This window comes from Elgaria multicarinata, chromosome 4 (assembly GCF_023053635.1).
Source record: "Elgaria multicarinata webbii isolate HBS135686 ecotype San Diego chromosome 4, rElgMul1.1.pri, whole genome shotgun sequence".
Taxonomy (NCBI): Eukaryota; Metazoa; Chordata; class Lepidosauria; order Squamata; family Anguidae; genus Elgaria; species Elgaria multicarinata.
In genome coordinates this window covers 10,487,487-10,505,015 of record NC_086174.1, presented here as the reverse complement: position 1 = coordinate 10,505,015, position 17,529 = coordinate 10,487,487, and the positions used below count along the sequence as shown (strand labels likewise).

The 17,529-nt window shown below is 45.0% G+C and overlaps 1 protein-coding gene across 1 annotated transcript in view; it reads right to left on the bottom strand.

The window, feature by feature from the left end:
- Positions 1 to 17,529, bottom strand: part of PUS10 (pseudouridine synthase 10) — a 45,013-nt gene that overhangs the window by 24,705 nt on the left and 2,779 nt on the right. Inside the window, exons 3-9 of the mRNA XM_063123796.1 lie at positions 16,415 to 16,663; positions 11,266 to 11,352; positions 9,966 to 10,000; positions 6,226 to 6,337; positions 5,426 to 5,487; positions 3,103 to 3,148; positions 2,281 to 2,345 (exon numbers count right to left, since the gene is read on the bottom strand). Coding sequence (XP_062979866.1) covers positions 2,281 to 2,345; positions 3,103 to 3,148; positions 5,426 to 5,487; positions 6,226 to 6,337; positions 9,966 to 10,000; positions 11,266 to 11,352; positions 16,415 to 16,663 — 656 coding nt within the window. The remainder of the gene's footprint in view (positions 1 to 2,280; positions 2,346 to 3,102; positions 3,149 to 5,425; positions 5,488 to 6,225; positions 6,338 to 9,965; positions 10,001 to 11,265; positions 11,353 to 16,414; positions 16,664 to 17,529) is intronic.

The window sequence follows — 17,529 nt, the reverse complement described above, 5'->3', positions numbered from 1 at the left end:
TACCAAGGAGGAGAAGAAGGAGAAGAATGTTAGAAGCTGTGAGGTATCTGACGATGAGGAGTCTGGGGATGAAGAGCTGCAGGCTGGACCCAGTACCAGCATGGCTGGGCAGCAGCCAGCAGAGGCTCCCTCCAGCTCAGCCTTAGAGGAAGAGCAAACAAACATCTTACCGGTGCCATCGTTCAAACAACAAAGGGCAGAGAAGGAGGCGTTACGCAGATCCAAGCGTATTGCTACTAAACGCCAGATAAACAGGGAACAGCTGTGATTCTGGGCTTGGGTATTTAAGTAACAGTGCGCAGGCCAGGATCTTGTCAGACTTAATCTGGTTTGCCTGAGAAAGCTCTGGACCTTGAAACCTTGGCCTTGTCGTGTTTCTGCTATACCGGTTGGACTACGGACTTCTTGGACTCTGTGACTCTCTCCTGCCCTTTGGAACTCGGACTGGCTTTGTGGACTTTCGGGACCCTCTCTCCCGGACCCTTTATGACAACTGGATGGATTTATGGACTGGCTTTGACTTCGGCGTAAGCACAGAAAGACTGTTCTGTTTCTTTATGTTTTGAACTGTGTGAGAAATACAAATTAAGTGTTATCTCTTCATTTGGTGTGTTTGCTGGTACCTGGCGGTCTTCCCAGTCTGGGCACACAGCCCATGTAGATAAGTTAAAAAGTGGCTGGTTACGAAGCCGCTTCCTCAGGACAAAGAAGAAGAAGAGACACCTCCCTGCAAGTGCAAACGAGCCCAGCAGGGAGAGGGCTGGGCTAGAACCTTTAACCCTCACACTAAAGGATTTACTTTAAAAACTTGCAAGGATTCATTTTAATTGTGTGGTGTGTTATCGGGTGGGCTCCATGGAATTTTCTGTTTTGTGTTGAGTTGACTTTTCTCACTGGCTACAGACTTCCCTGGCAAGAGCGGCGAAAGGCAGAAGTGTCGTTCTAGGAGAGCCACCGGAATTGTTTTTTCCGCAGCAATGGCTGATGGGATACCATCGGAAGGAGAGAGGGTGAAGGAACTGTCACTCAAAAGCTGCATTGAATTTTACTCAACTCTACGGTAGCCCACAGTCACACAACGGTGGAGTTAGAATACATGGTATGGGGAATACCCCCTAAAAACTCAACCACTGAGTGGAGTTTTCCCACTGCGTTGACTAACGTATTGTCTGAACTGAGACGCCATGTTTTAATTCCCAGAGCGCTTTTTGAGCCCTTGGTAAGTCAGGCCTGCTTCATAGGTATTTTAAACCATATTTAAATTGAATAACTTATTTTCATTTTTTAAAAATTATTATTTCTACACGTTTATTTGTTCATTCATTCAAAACATTTCTATACTGCCCTTTAATTCAAAATGTTCAGGGAAGTATAGAAGACATTAGAAAATGTGAAAGTCAGGGCTAAAAACAGCAAAAGGGGGGGACACACAAGAAACATATCAGAAGTTTAAAGCTGGGGTGGAGGTGGGGAAGGTACCTGCATGGTACCTAAAAGAGCTTAGTGTAGGGAGAGAGAATTCCTTAAGTGAGGGGCCACCACCAAAAAGGCCCCCTCCCTCACGGCATCCCTCCTTTGGAGAAGCCCCACACAAGGAAGATCTTAGTGAATTAGCACCTCTGGCATGAGGTACCAGATCAGTTTATGCAGAATTCCTTGATAATTACAGGATTATTAGTGTGTGTGTTTTAAAACCCAGCCTATATGGAGATCAAAACATGCCAAATAATAGGTAAACAGAATCTAATGATATCTCAAAAGATATTCCCATGTCATATCCCTTCCCCATGTCCTATCATTTTGATACCCTTCTCTTGGTGCAGCCTTATTCCTGTTCCAAATACTTGAACACGAAAACGCCAGCAAAATTTTCAAGAATACCTTTTTCCAAAGCTAGGAATTAACATCTTGAATTTGTTCCTTTTTTACATGCCCTCCAAATGTATTCAGCCCACCTACAACCACTTGTCAACCATTACACAGCTTAAACACATGGTGACCATCAATCACTGCTTTTAAAACTCAGCTAAAAACTTTTCTTTTCCCTATAGCCTTCAAATACTGAGTTTGTTCTGACTCTATACTGTTAGCTTCACCCTACCCGGTGCCTGTTTACACTTCCCTGTGCCTGTTTGCATTCTCCTTCCCTCTTTATTGTTACTACAACTTATTAGATTGTAAGCCTATGCAGCAGGGTCTTGCTATTTACTGTGTTATCTGTACAGCACCATGTACATTGATGGTGCTATATAAATAAATAATAATAATAATAATACTTACTTACGAAAATCTTCTTCGCTGATCATATCCAAAGCCTTAATTACAGCCATTCTGGTGAAGACGGACTGCAGAGTAAAGTATTACAGAGACGATTCAGCACTCTAGACCTTATTACTGTATTAGATTCGGGGCCTGCGTGTTCGGTCACCAACTGCTTATCTGATGCTGTCTTAGTTTATTCTATCTTCTTACTGTTTTAATCAGATTTCCTTTACATCACCTTGCATATTTCACTATAGAAAGGTGATTGATAACTTTTATTGCATAATTACACTGTAACTTTCCATGGATTGTAATTTTTAAACCTCTTCGAGATCCAATCTTAAGGTGTGTGCAAATATGTTTTGTATATCAAAGAAAACGTAGTGTGGAGAGCCAGTGCGGTGTAGTGGCTAAAGTGTTGGACTGGGAGTCGGGAGATCCGGGTTCTAGTCCCCACTCGGCCACAGAAACCCACTGGGTGACTTTGGGCCAGCCACAGACTCTCAGCCTAACCCACCTCACAGGGTTGTTGTTTTGAGGATAAAATGGAGTGGAGGAGGATTGTGTACGTCACCTTGGGTTCCTTGGTGGAAAAAGGGGGGGGATATAAATGCAATAATAAATAAAATAATAGTTGCCAGGTTTAGAACACGTGTACACCAGAAAAAAAAAACTAAGCAAATTCACCCAGAAACAATTGACTGATTATGTACAATGTTAGTAAAAATGCCCATTTTGCTTTTGAAGTTCACATTCCATTGTCAGTATGGATTAAAATGAAGAAAAGCAATGCCGGTGGATGGATGGGGGGAGGGGGGGAATTATCCTGAATCCACTTACCTGTTTGTTCTTTGCTGGTTTGAAGCAACCTGGACAAGCCGAGGCTCTAAACGCAAACAACATCAATCAATCAAACAGCATCCCCTGTGCTATCAAAACAGAGGCAGCGTGTGTGTGTGTGTGTGTGTGTGTGTGTGTGTGTGTGTGTGTGTGTATAAGGGGGAGACCATGTTATCTAGCCCGATGTCGCTTGCTGTCAAAACGTTTCCTAACAGCATCTGGCAAAAGGACTTGTCTTTGAACAACTTCTCTTTTCTTTCCAGAAAGCAAACTTCTTCTGCTCATTTGGGCGTCATCCCACGAAATGAAATCCATCCTTGATACTCATATGAGCATCCAGTGCAGAGTGGGCGGAGCATCAGCAGAGGCAACACCTCCTGCTCTGCATTTCAGCTAGAAGGGCTTTATCACCCATCTAGCTGAGCCATCGTGGAGGGGAAGGAAAGGAGGCAGGAGAGGCCTCTGGATACTGAATCAGCCAGCCTCTCCATTCCTCTCCCCTGCCCCCCAGGCCCATAGGAAAGACCCCTTTACCTTCCCGCCTTCTGCTTTTGCGACCTGGGAGAGGCAGCCAGCACAGCTCTCTCCGACCCGGCTGCGAGGGGGACGGAGTCTGAATTCCGGGCTCCAAGGTCACAGCAGTGTCTCCAACCTTGGATCCGGGAATCCAAAATATCCTACCACTTTCCCAACGCTGCCTAGAGCTGCCGCAGATTGAACCCGGGACGTTTTATATGTCAACCATGAGCCTTCTGCCTTCCTAGCCTCAAAAATCATACTCATTTGAACCCATTTCTGAAATCTATCCCACATAACACCTATCCACAGGTAAGAAGGAACGGGGCCCCACTGCTGGCCCCACCTATGACGCTGTGCGGTGTCAGGGCCCTCAGCATGGTCCCATTCCCTCTTACCCATGCATAAGTTCCAACATGATAAACTCCTGAACAGGGCTATTGTATTTTTATACTGTTCGTTTTATACTTTGAATGGTTTTAATTTCTGTGAACTGCCCAGGGAGCTTCGGCTATTGGGCAGTATAAAAATGCAATAAATAAATAAAGACACTGTTTGTTTCTGAGCTTACACCCGTTCACAGGTTCTACAGATCTTATTTATTTATTTATTAATTAATTACATTTCTATCCCGCCCAATAGCCGGAGCTCTCTGGGCGGTTCACAAAAATTAAAAACATTCAAAGTATAAAACAACAGTATAAAACCATAATATAAAATACAATATAAAAGCTCAACCAGAGAAAAACAGCAGCAATGCAAAATTACAAATTTAAAACACCAAGTTAAAATTTATTTATAGACAGTTAAAATACTGGGAGAATAAAAAGGTCTTCACCTGGCGTCTAAAAGCATATAATGTAGGTGCCAAGCGAACCTCCTTCAGGAGCTCATTCCACAGCCGAGGTGCCACAGCAGAGAAGGCCCTCCTCCTGGTAGCCACCTGCCTCACTTCCTTTGGCAGGGGCTCACGGAGAAGGACCCCTTAGGGTCCGGGCAGGTACATATGGGAAGCTTCAGATAGCCTGGCCCCAAGCCGTTTAGGGCTTTAAATGTTAATACCAGCACTTTGAAATGGGCCCGGACCTGGACTGGCAGCCAACGAAGCTGGAAAAGGACTGGCGTGATGTGGTCTTGTCGGCCAGTCCCTGTTAGTAACCGTGCTGGTACAACTGGTACAAAACAGGGCAGCCCGTTTACTAACAGGGACTGGCCGACGAGACCACATTACGCCAGTCTTTTTCCAGCTTCATTGGCTGCCAGTCCAGGTCCGGGCCCGATTCAAAATGCTGGTATTAACATTTAAAGCCCTAAACGGCTTGGGGCCAGGTTATCAGAAGGAACGCCTCCTCCCGTATGTACCTGCCCGGACCCTAAGGTCATCCTCAGGGGTCCTTCTCCGAGAGCCCCTGCCAAAGGAAGTGAGGCAGGTGGCTACCAGGAGGAGGGCCTTCTCTGCTGTGGCACCCCGGCTGTGGAATGAGCTCCCTAAGGAGGTTCGCTTGGCACCTACATTATATGCTTTTAGACGCCAGGTGAAGACCTTTTTATTCTCTCAGCATTTTAACAGTCTATAAATAAATTTTAACTTGGTGTTTTAAATTTGTAATTTTGCATTGCTGCTGTTTTTATCTGGTTGAGCTTTTATATCGTATTTTATACTATGGTTTTATACTGTTGTTTTATACTTTGAATTTTTTAAATTTTTGTGAACCGCCCAGAGAGCTCCGGCTATTGGGCGGGATAGAAATGTAATAAATAAATTAAATAAATAAATAAAAAGGTGATTGGTCAAATCGCAACTTACAGGAACCGGCAGTCCTCGTCTGTTTCTGGATGAGCGAAGACCACGCTCACTTCAAACAGGCTCTGAGTCGTAATTGAAGAGAGCAGAAAGTTAGTTTAAAAAAAAATCCTAACTGGTGATTTAACACACACACATACACACACACACACACACACACACACACGTACTCTACCCATTTTCTTCTGTAGCCTTGAACTCAGTCGGCCGCCTGAAACTCTGCCTGCCCCAGCTTCAACTGACATAGCTGCAAGGGACACCTTGTGCAGTGAAAAATGGGCCCCATAGACCAGGCAGGAGGCAAAGAGCCAAAAGGAATCCATTTACAAGCGTTTCTCAGATGACTCCATATTAGGCTACTTGCATTTAGAAAGGGTTACAGATTACCCACCCCTGGTTCTGCTTTATAGAAGACTTTTTAAAAATAGTTTTTCCCCCCTAAAGCAGTTTGTGATATCCAAAGAACGTGATCAAACGACTTTTTAAGAACCCAATACATCAGGCAGAAACATCCAGATTTAGAACTGCAGGTGGACGCTCATCATATCGAAGGTGCCTGCAAACAAATTTCCCTGCACAAATAAAACTAGCATGTCAAGGGGACGATTCTAGCCTAGCCTTCTCCCTGACATGCTAGTTTTCTATGTGCAGGGAATAATTTTATTTTATTTGGAGGAACATTCAACTATGTGGATGCCAGCCTGCAGCCTGAAGTAGCACAGCCCAGACACAAGCTGCACCACCACAGGGTGAGCTAGGCCTTTGACAACAGACCTCATTCAAGTTGTTTATTTATACAACACCTTTCCATCAGCGGGGACTCCCAACTGCTCCAAGAACAGGGGGTGGATAATCCATTTGTATGCTTCTTTCAGCTGAACGAGGTCATCTTTTCCCTCTAAAAGGCCCTGTTTCCTAAATTATTAAAAAAAAATGGAAAGGCAAGTGACTAAGGTTATCACCCAAAGGACTAACAGCTACTAGAGCACAGGATATGTGACATTTGGCCCACATGTTCACACTGACATGAGTAAGACTCTTATCAATAGGGTAGCATGCTAATTATTATTTATTATTATTATTACATTTATTTATTGCATTTATATTCCAGCTTTTTTCCTCCAAGGAACCAAAGGCGGCATACATAAACTGCCTCCTCTCCATGTTATCCTCACAACGACAACCCTGTGATGTAGGTTGGGTTGAATGTCTGTGACTGGCCCAAATCACCTAGTGGGTTTCCATGGCTGAGTGGGGACTAGAACCCAGACCTCCTAACTCCTAGTCCAGTACTTTAACCACTACACCACACTGGCTCTATAATTATGCTCTTCCATCATTTTAAAAAAAACCTCTCTTACTGTCAACGATGTCACGCTTACTCCGGTCAAGGAAGCTCGTAGTCTTGGCTTTATATTTGACTCCTCGCTCTCCTTTACTCCTCACATCGAGGCAGTAGCTAAATCCTGTCGTTTCTTCCTGTATAATATTGCCAGGATTCGACCATTTTTGTCTGTCTCTTCTGCCAAGACTCTCGTTCACGCACTGGTTATCTCTCGGTTGGACTACTGCAACCTTCTTCTCACTGGCCTTCCTTCGTCTCACATCAGTCTGCTGGTCTCTGTCCACCATTCTGCTGCTAAGATCATCTTCTTGGCCCGCCGCTCTGACCATGTCACTCCACTTCTGAAATCTCTTCATTGGCTTCCAATTCACTCCAGAATCCAATATAAACTTCTCCTGCTGACCTTCAAAGCTCTTCACGGTCTAGCTCCTGCCTATCTCTCCTCTCTCATCTCACACTATCGCCCCGCTCGGGCTCTCCGCTCCTCTGATGCCATGCTTCTCGCCTGCCCAAGGACCTCCACTTCCCTTACTCGGCTTCGTCCTTTTTCTTCTGCTGCCCCTTACGCCTGGAACGCTCTTCCAGAACACTTGAGAACTACAAACTCAATCACTGCTTTTAAAACTCAGCTAAAAACTTTTCTTTTCCCTATAGCCTTCAAATACTGAGTTTGTTCTGACTCTATACTGTTAGCTTCACCCTACCCGGTGCCTGTTTACACTTCCCTGTGCCTGTTTGCATTCTCCTTCCCTCTTTATTGTTTACTACAACTTATTAGATTGTAAGCCTATGCGGCAGGGTCTTGCTATTTACTGTGTTATCTGTACAGCACCATGTACATTGATGGTGCTATATAAATAAATAATAATAATAATAATTAAGGGCCAACTATGCTATGCTATTGCAGCACTGGCAAATGTCTTTCCACATTAAAAAATTACCTTTGTTGCAATTGCTGCCAAATGAAAAGCCATTTTTTATGATTATCTACAAGGTTTATATACCACTCTGTATCTAAGAAGATTTCCAAGTGGTGAGCAATAATAAGAGGGGGAGAGAGAGGATCAAAATATTTTTTTCAGGCCTGATTTGTTGTGATTTTTTCTTGATAGTGGGGAAAATGCGATTGTAGCACCAGTCTGTCCATTACGCGTTGGTTATTGAGATTTCTCTCAGCTACTGGGTCTTTAATTCACTCCCCTGTGAGGATCGCCCAGCGCCTACACTGAAGTCTTTTCAGTGTTACACTCATGCCCTACCTGTGGCTTCCCACAGACAGCTGGTTGGCCACTGTGGAACAGGATGCTGGACTAGGTGGACTCTTGGACTGATCCAGCAGGGCTCTTCTCATGTACTTATTGGAGTCAGGCAACCATTACCAGACAACCATTACGATCCCCCCAGAGTGCAGGACACGGAATAACGGGCTCAAGTTAAAGGAAGCCAGATTCCAGCTGGACATCAGGAAAAACTTCCTGACTGTTAGAGCAGTACGACAATGGAACCAGTTACCTAGGGAAGTTGTGGGCTCTCCCACACTAGAGGCCTTCAAGAGGCAGCTGGACAACCATCTGTCAGGGATGCTTTAGGGTGGATTCCTGCATTGAGCAGGGGGTTGGACTCGATGGCCTTGTAGGCTCCTTCCAACTCTGCTATTCTGTGATTCTATGATTCTAAGCCATCCAGAGGAAGGAATGACTGAGGGCAAGATATGTGCATTCCACCCCATGTAAAGAGAGGAGTGCGAAGAAACAAGAAGTGTCATCTTCATGTGGAACCCGGAAATCAGACATGATAGAAACATCATGCTCCTGGCGGTTCCACATAAACCTATCGTCTGATTGGAATCCACCAGGGGAAGAGCCTTCATTATTATTATTATTATTTATTTATATAGCGCCATCAATGTACATGGTGCTGTACATTGGTGCTGTACATGTCCTTCAGCGTGGTGGCCCCCTTCCTATGGAATTCCCTGCCTCTGGAGTTCAGGCAGGTGCTGTGGCGTTACACCCCACAAGTCAGTTCCCAAATGTATGTCTGAGGTGTGTAAGTCTGTGGTTTTTAAAATGTTGGCCTGAGTGGGCAGAGTTAGAATGTCTTGGGATGGGGAGGAGTGATATATAAGGGAAGGACTATGGGGACTGAAGAGACTTTTTAGGTACTCTTAGAGTTGTTAGGGCTCTCTCTGTGTTATCTCCCTATGTTTAGAGTACTTGGGTCGGGAGAATTTGAGGTTCGGTGTAGAGAACACTCTACACTGTGTGTCTTTGGTGTGCGGTGTGCACATAGTTGATGTATATTAATCAATACTGATAATAAAGTTCAAGAGTGGTTGTGTGAGAGAAAGGAAAGCGCGTATGTGAATGAGTGAAAGAAATTGGATGAAAGGTTTCAAAAAAGTTTTGAAATGTTTTATTTTGAAACAAAGCTTGTGAACTTTTAAAATAAATTTTAATTATTTTGTTTTAACTACCACAAAAATCCCACGTGTCTGTTTGGCATATATTATCTGAAGTTTATACATTTAGCACCCATTCTGACAATACTTCACCTCAGCACATATAACTCACAGCACATTATTTTATTATTGAAATCCTTCTCCATTTAAACCCCTTTCTCCACATAGTTTGGAGGAAGGTGGGTTTTGTCCCTCGCCTCAGGCGTATCAAGCGGTGGTGCTTGGCTTGAGCAGGGAGTAGCCGCGGCCGGGTCTGGTGTTCAGAGCCTGTGTTGTGGCAGGTGCCAACTTTGTATTCCTTCTGGCGCCTCCTGAAAATGTCATTGTTCCAGGAAGCCTTCCCTTAATCATAGAATCATAGAATTGTAGCATTGGAAGGGGCCTCTAAGGCCATCGAGTCCAACCCCCCACTCAGTGCAGGAATCCACCTTAAAGCATCCCTAACAAATGGCTCTCCAGCGACATCTTAAATGCCTCTAGTGTGGGAGAGAGCCCACCACCTCCCTAGGTCATTGCTTCCATTGTCATACTGCTCTAACAGTCGGGACGTTTTTCCTGATGTCCAGCTGGAGTCTGACCAGCTGTGGTTTATTTTGCACTTTGCTTTTTTAAAAAATGTACTTTTAATGTGTTTTTATTCTATTTTATTTTGTCCACCGCTCTGAAATTCTGAATGGGGAGCGGTATATATATTTTAAATAAATAAATATATAAACTTTGCTCCAGAAAGTACTCACTCCATTTCCTCTTGTATCAGCAGCCATGCTGCGTGCTTCAGGCATGGATCCATAAAAGAGAGAGAGAGAGAAACAGAGAAGTGGGAAATGAAACGAAGGCTTTATAACCTTCTACTCTGTAACTGACTGAGAAAATCCTGACAAGGAATCAGCTACTTTCACACACAAAATCAAGGTCACGGGACACAAACCAGATCAGAACAAAAGATGCAGCTCAATCTCCCCTTTCCCCGCTCCAATTCAAAAGTCAAGCTACAAATCGGCTTGGCTAAAAATAAAGAACATAAGAAGAACCCTGATGCTGGATCAGACCAAGGGTCCATCTAGTCCAGCACTCTGTTCACACAGTGGACAACCAGCCATCGGCCAGGGATGAACAAGCAGGACATGGTGCAACAGCACCCTCCCACCCATGTTCCCCAGCAACTGGTGCACATAGGTTTACTGCCTCGGATACTGGAGATAGCACACAACCATCAATCAACACAGCCATTGATAGCCTTCTCCTCCAGGAATTTATCCAACCCCCTTTTGAAGCCATCCAAATTGGTGGCCATCACTACACCTTGTGGTAGTGAGTTCCATAATTTAACACTGTGCTGTGTGAAGAAGTCCTTCCTTTTATCTGTCCTGGATCTCCCACCAATCAGCTTCATGGGATGACCCCAGGTTCTAGTATTTTGAGAGAGGGAGAAAAATATCTCCCTCTCCACATTCTCCTTACCATGCATAATTTTGTACACCTCTATCATGTCTCCCCTCAACCTCCTCTTCTCCAAGCTAAACAATCCCAGTGGATGTAACCTTCCCTCCTAGGGGAGATGCTCCAGCCCCTTAATCATTTTAATTGCCCTTTTCTGCACTTTTTCCCCAGTTCTATAGTATCCTTTTCTAGGTGTGGTGACCAGAACTGTACATAGTATTCTAAGAGTGGTCACACCATTTTAGTAAGTCTGTCTCTGTTCAATGGGGTTTACTCAAAGGTAAGCATACATTGGATTTTAGTATGAATTGGATGTAATGCAGTTGAAATCAATGAGATTTGCACAACTCTGCAACCCTCTCCAGTTCACGCACACCCACACTCAGATGAGAGCCCACTCAGCTTTCACACACATTATTCCCCAACACCCAATCACTGCTGATCCTTTCCAGATATCACACACCTTGATATCTGCCCTGACAAAGCCTGTTTCCTAATAGGCAAAACCAGAATAATTTGGGGGGGAACAACATCCTCTCCCTCTCTCATCAAATTACACAGCTGAAGACCAAAAGAAAGCCACCAGTAAACACTCACCTCCCTCACAGAGAGCTGCGGTGGGAAAGACACTGAAAATACAAAGCTGGAAAACTGGTATTCGGAAGAGTTAATCTTATGGCACACCTGAAAAAAAACACAGAGAACTGCATTTAATAATTTATATCCCTCTTTTCAACAACAGCCACATAGTTCATAGCTCTCAAGGTGGTTGACGTGGTCCAAAGCAGCTTACATATATGCTTGAATAATTTCTGCTGTAAACAATTCGTCCACTCTAGGACAAAGGAACACATTCTTTCACAACGTCTACTTGGTTCGAGCTGTCTTGGCCTTGGTGGTAGTGACGGTGGTGGTGGCGATGGGGAAGAAGAGGAAGGGAAGAGCAGACCCTCCCTGAAAGTATTCGCCCCCTGCCCTCAATCAAGGAGGACAGCAAGGAACAATGACTCGGAGCGGAACTCCCATACCAGGGGTGGGGAATCTCCAGCCCTTGTGGGGCTGCCCTTGAAGCTGCTCCGGAAGCTGGAGCTAGTGCAGAATGATGCAGCTCGGCTGTTGTCTGGAGCTGCCCCTTTCCGGCATGTAACTCCTCTGCTGAGGGAACTGCACTGGCTGCCTATTCGTTGCCAGGCCAGGTTTAAGGTTCTTGTACTTGTGTACAAAGCCCTAAACAACTTGGGACCAGGATACCTGAGAGAGCGCCTTCTCCCTTACCAACCTGCCCAGTCACTGAGGTCATCCGAGGGCCTGCTTCTGGTGGTTCCACATAGACCCATCCTCCGATTGGAATCCACCAGGGGAAGAGCCTTCAGCGTGGTGGCCCCCCTCCTGTGGAATTCCCTGCCTCTGGAGGTCAGGCAGGCTCCGACCTTGTACTCCTTTCGGCGCCTCCTGAAAACATCTTTATTCCAAGAAGCCTTTCTTTAACATGCAGCCTTGGATTTCTGTGTTGTTGTTGTTTTGCTTCTTTTTAAATTTTGTTTTAACTGTTTTATTCTGTTTTTATTTTCATTTTACCTTGTACACCGCTCCGAAATGTTTCAATGGGAAGCGGTATATAAATATTCTAAATAAACAAATAAATAAATAATTTGACCAGCACAGGCTTGGGCTCTGTGAGGCAACTAGGGCTCAGAGAGGAGCAGGGACGGGAAACCCCTTGTTATCTCAGGCCTAATCTACACCAAGCAGGATATTGAAAGCGGTATATAAAAGGAGCCACACCAAGCAGGATACAGCACTATGAAAGCGGTATGAAAGCGGTATATGGTATGTCTCAATGGGCCCCAACAGTTGTCAGAGCGCTTCAATACCGCTATAAAGCAGTACTGTGGCTCTTGCTTGGTGTAGAGCTAGCCGTTGTCTGCTCATCGATTGAATCGGATTCTTTTTTACGCAAATCCACACTTGTGAAATCAGATCAGATAAGAAGGGGGTGCTGCTCCCTGCCTCCTCCCTGAGACACCAGTAACTTCCAGGCGAGGAGGTGGGGCTTGGGGATGGGAGGGGGCAGGACCTGTGGAGGGTGTTGAACCATTTGTGGGTGCGCTTGAGAACCTCAGTGGGTGGTATATACCCTATTTCTTCGATTCTAAGACACACTTTTTCCCCCATATAAACATCTCTAAAAATGGGGTGCGTCTTAGAATCACAGGTGTGTCTTCGGGTTTTTTTTTTTTCTGTTGGTGGTACTGAAATTAGTGCGCGTCTTACAATCGATGGCGTCTCACAAGCGAAGAAATACGGTTACAGGCAGGAGCGCAACCAAGCAGGATATTGCACTATGAAAGCAGTATGAAAGCAGTATATAAAAGGCAGGAGCCACACCAAGCAGGATATAGCAGTATGAAAGCGGTATATGGTACGTGTCAACGGGCCCCAACAGTTGTCAGTGCACTTCGATACCGCTCTAAAGCAGCCGTGTGGCTCCTGCCTTTTGTTTACCACTTTCTTAGTGGAATATCTTGCTTGGTGTAGATTAGGCCTCAGTCTGGCCTGAGAAAGGCTCGTGTGGCGCAGAGCGGTAAAGCAGCAGTTTCTGCAGCTGAAACTCTCTCCCCACAGCCTGAGTTCGATCCCAGCGGAAGCTGGTTCTCAGGCAGCCGGCTTGGGTCAACTCAGCCTTCCATCCTCCCGAGGTCGGTAAAATGAGTACCCAGCTAGCTGGGGGAAAGGTAATAACGGCTGGGGAAAGCAACAGCAAACCACCCCACTATAAGGCCTGCCAAGAAAACGTCAGGGAAAGCTGGCGTCCCTCCAAGAGTCAGTAATGACTCAGTGCTTGCATGAGAGGTTCCTTTCCTTCTTTCCTGGCCCGAGAGGGAGAAAAACACCTCAATAGAGCTCTGAAACTCGCTGGAGCAAAGTCGCCTGCTTGGAGCGATCCGCGGTCCTGCAACTCTAAACCATCCCTACCTGCCTCACCCTGGGCACATGTACTTTATCTATTAAATTTATATCTGCCCAACCGGCTGCTGCCCTCTGAGTGATTTACAGCTGTTAAAAGAACCACCCAAACAATACAATAACAACCAAAACAATAGAAGAACATTAAAGAGATTAAAAATAAAATCAAGAGTTAGCTGTAACTTTAATATTCAGTGCTACGGATTAAAGATTAAATGCCTGTTGGAAGAAGGAGGTTTTAACCTGGCGTGTGAATGAGTACAGTGAAGACGCCAGGAGGATCTACCTGAAGAGCATTCCACAGAAGGGGCGGGGTGGCACGTAGAGAAGAGCCTCCAAAGATCATCTTTGCCATCCGGGGGGGAACACGGCCAAGTAATCGGTTTATGCGGAAGTTTAAGTCCCACTGTGTAAAATAGGACCCGCTCCCTGTCACGTATGTGTAGGACTGCAGCCTAATATCAGCAAGACATGTTACTCTGACCATGTTACTCCGCTTCTGAAATCTCTTCATTGGCTTCCAATTCACTTCAGAATCCACTATAAACTTCTCCTGTTAACCTTCAAAGCTTTTCACGGTCTAGCTCCTTCCTATCTCTCCTCTCTCATCTCACACTATTGACCCGCTCGTGCTCTTCGCTCCTCTGATGCCATGTTTCTCGCCTGCCCAAGGGCCTCTACTTCCCTTGCTCGGCTCCGTCCATTTTCGTCTGCTGCCCCTTACGCCTGGAACGCTCTTCCAGAACATTTGAGAACTACAAGTTCAATCGCAGCTTTTAAAGCTCAACTAAAAACTTTCTTTTTCCTAAAGCTTTTAAAACTTGATGTTGTGCAGACTTTATACTGTTAGTTTTACCCTACCCTGTGCCTGCTTACCCTACCCTGTGCCTGTTTGCATTCTCTTCCCCTCCTTATTGTTTCACTATGATTTTATTAGATTGTAAGCCTATGCAGCAGAGTCTTGCTATTTACTGTTTTACTCTGTACAGCACCATGTACATTGATGGTGCTATATAAATAAATAATAATAATAATAACAACAACAACAACAACAACAACAACAACAACAAGACATTCCGCATGAGCCTGTGCCAGGGTGGGGAACCTCAGGCCCACGGGCTTCCCAGGTGACACACCCTCCTTCCCCTGAACAATGATCATTTGGTGGCTTTCCAGCTTTGGGACGTTTTCCCCTGTTCAAAAAAGATTGAAATGCTTCTTCTAAGGCTTAGTTCTGTGCATCACACATATAATGGCTCCACGCAGGCGCAGAGCCCATATGTGTGTGAATGCACAGATGACCATGAAGAACTGTGGAATGGCCTGCCGGAGGAGACTCTTCAGCTTGACAGTCTTTTAGCATTCAAGAAAGCTATCAAGACTGATCTCTTCCGGCAGGCCTATCCAGTGGAATTTTAGGATACTTTTAGTATGCTTTTAGGATGTTTTTAACAGTGTATACTATGTTTTTAATCAGTATTTTATGTATTTTATGCTTGCTGTTGTTCCCCGCTGTGATCCAATTAGAGAGGCGGGTAAGAAATTTATTATTATTATTATTATTATTATTATTATTATTATTATTATTATTATTATTCCAGTTAGAGGTAAGCAACCTGTCTAGGTAAGCACCTCTACTAGGTGGCTACTAGGAGGAGGGCTTTCTCCGCTGTGGCACCCCGGCTGTGGAATGAGCTCCCCGGAGAGGTCTGCCTGACGCCTACACTGTACTCCTTTCTTATCTTAATTGTAACTTCTATCCCATGCTGCTGTTGCTTATCTTTTGTACAAGGTGTTCTAACCATGCCTATATATTTTAAATATGTGTATGTTTTAAATAACTCTTTTAGCCTGTTTGTATAATGAACTAATGACTGTGATTTTATGGTTTTAAATTAATGATTGTTGGTATAGTTGGTATAGTTTCTATTGGGTCTGTGACCACATAATAAAATGTATGTAACTCCGTGCTCAGGGTGAAAGAGATTTGAAGCTCCTGCCCTCAGTGGTCAGAGGCCAGAATATTTCATGGGCTAGTGGTCTTCAACTGGCCCAGACCCAGGATCCACCTCGGATTCCCAACCTGCAGCATGGGACCCACTCTCCCAATTTTACTAACTATGCCTATATATTTTAAATATGTGTATGTTTTAAATAACTCTTTTAGCCTGTTGAACCAAAGACTGTGATTTTATGGTTTTAAATTAATGATTGTTGGTATTGCTTTTATTGGATCTGTGACCGCATAATAAAAATCTGACTGTACTCCTTTCATCGCCAGCTGAAGACCTTTTTAGTCTCTCAGTATTTTAACACTTAATTTTAACTTAAATTTAAATTTTACTGTTCTAACTCTGTCTTTTAATCTTATATCAATTTTGCTGTGTGGTTTTATCCTGGTTGTGCTTTTTATACTGTATTTTGTATTTGTGTTTTTAACCTGTTGGTTGTTTTATTATGGTTTAAATTTTGGTGAACCGCCCAGAGAGCTTCGGCTATTGGGCGGTATAAAAATGTAATAAATAAAATAAAATAAATTTACTGGCAGTAAGAGCTTCCAGCTAAAATACGCTGCTATTCGGGGCCTCATCCCATTTGCCTTTCATCCCAATCACCACTGGAGTGCTGCTCCTCCCTCCCTCCCCCCCCCCCAGCTTCCCCAAAACTGAATTTGGCCCTCAGATTGAAAGAGGTTCCTATGTACATGCCTGTGGGATGTCGCAGTTCTTTTACCCACTGAAAAGCTGACAACTAAGGCTGCCATGCGGCTGACACTTACTGCTTTCACAAAATCCACCTCGCAGAGCTCCTGCAGAATGCCCAAGCACACGGTGCACACGGCTGTCCTTCCGCTCTCAGTACTAGCAGCTCCATCATTCAGCTGATGGCTTCCATTTGGGGCCTGCTCTTCCGCCTCTTCGGTACTCTCCAGCTTGATTCTTTTGCACGGCGGAGTTGCTGCTTCGCAACGGGCCTGGTCCTCATCTTTGCTGCTCTCCAGGAACTCGCACAGTTCTGCAAGCAACTCCTGTCCGACAAAGAAAGCAGAGTGAACCGCCGTAGGTACGGTTTTGTCCGGGAACTGAAAGGATGCCACGTGCGGCTACAGTGCATGAAGAGAGGCCCACGCCGTCACTGATGGGGCACCTCAAACTGAGAGCAACAGCCACAAAAACCTCCACCTGTCTTTTAAGAGGGGGCAATGTTAGGCAGTCTGTGGCCTTGCAAAAGAAAGTTGATCCAGTGAGTGATTAGAAGGCAGGAAAGGCCCTCTAAGGTCGCAATCCTAGGCACACTTAGGTGGAAGTGAAGCTCACGGACTCGGTGAGACTTTATTTTGAGCAAACATGCATAGGATGAGACTCAACAGGATAGTAGCGGTGAACCTGGAAGTGGGGAGAGGAAGTGCATTTTGCTCTCAGTTAGGTTATAGGACAGATTGTGGCCTGAACCTCTGGGTAGGTAAAAAGATAAGAGAGGTGAGGATAGGTGAGAGAGCAGGCAGGAGCACACAGAGCAAGGAAGAAGATAACAACAGGTTTCACACAAGGACATAGCTCAGTGGCAGAGCATGTGCTTCCCCCAGGTTCATCTTTATTGAGATCTACCCATCCACATTTAATAGGATCTCTAGTAGCAGGTCTGGGGAAGATCCACGGCGGATACCTCAGAAAGCAGCTCCCAGTCAGAGCAAGTAGTACTGTCCACATCTCCTTGCTTTTGCTGGACAAGAGGCCCATCACACCAGCTAGGATAAGACTGACACCCTTGGCTGATGCAGCTAACAGAGGCGGCATCTGTGGTCGGCACCACAAGTGGCCACAAGAAATTTGACGAAGACAGAGGAACAAAAAGCAGGATTGTGGCCTACCACGGCGATAGTGAGGAGCACAG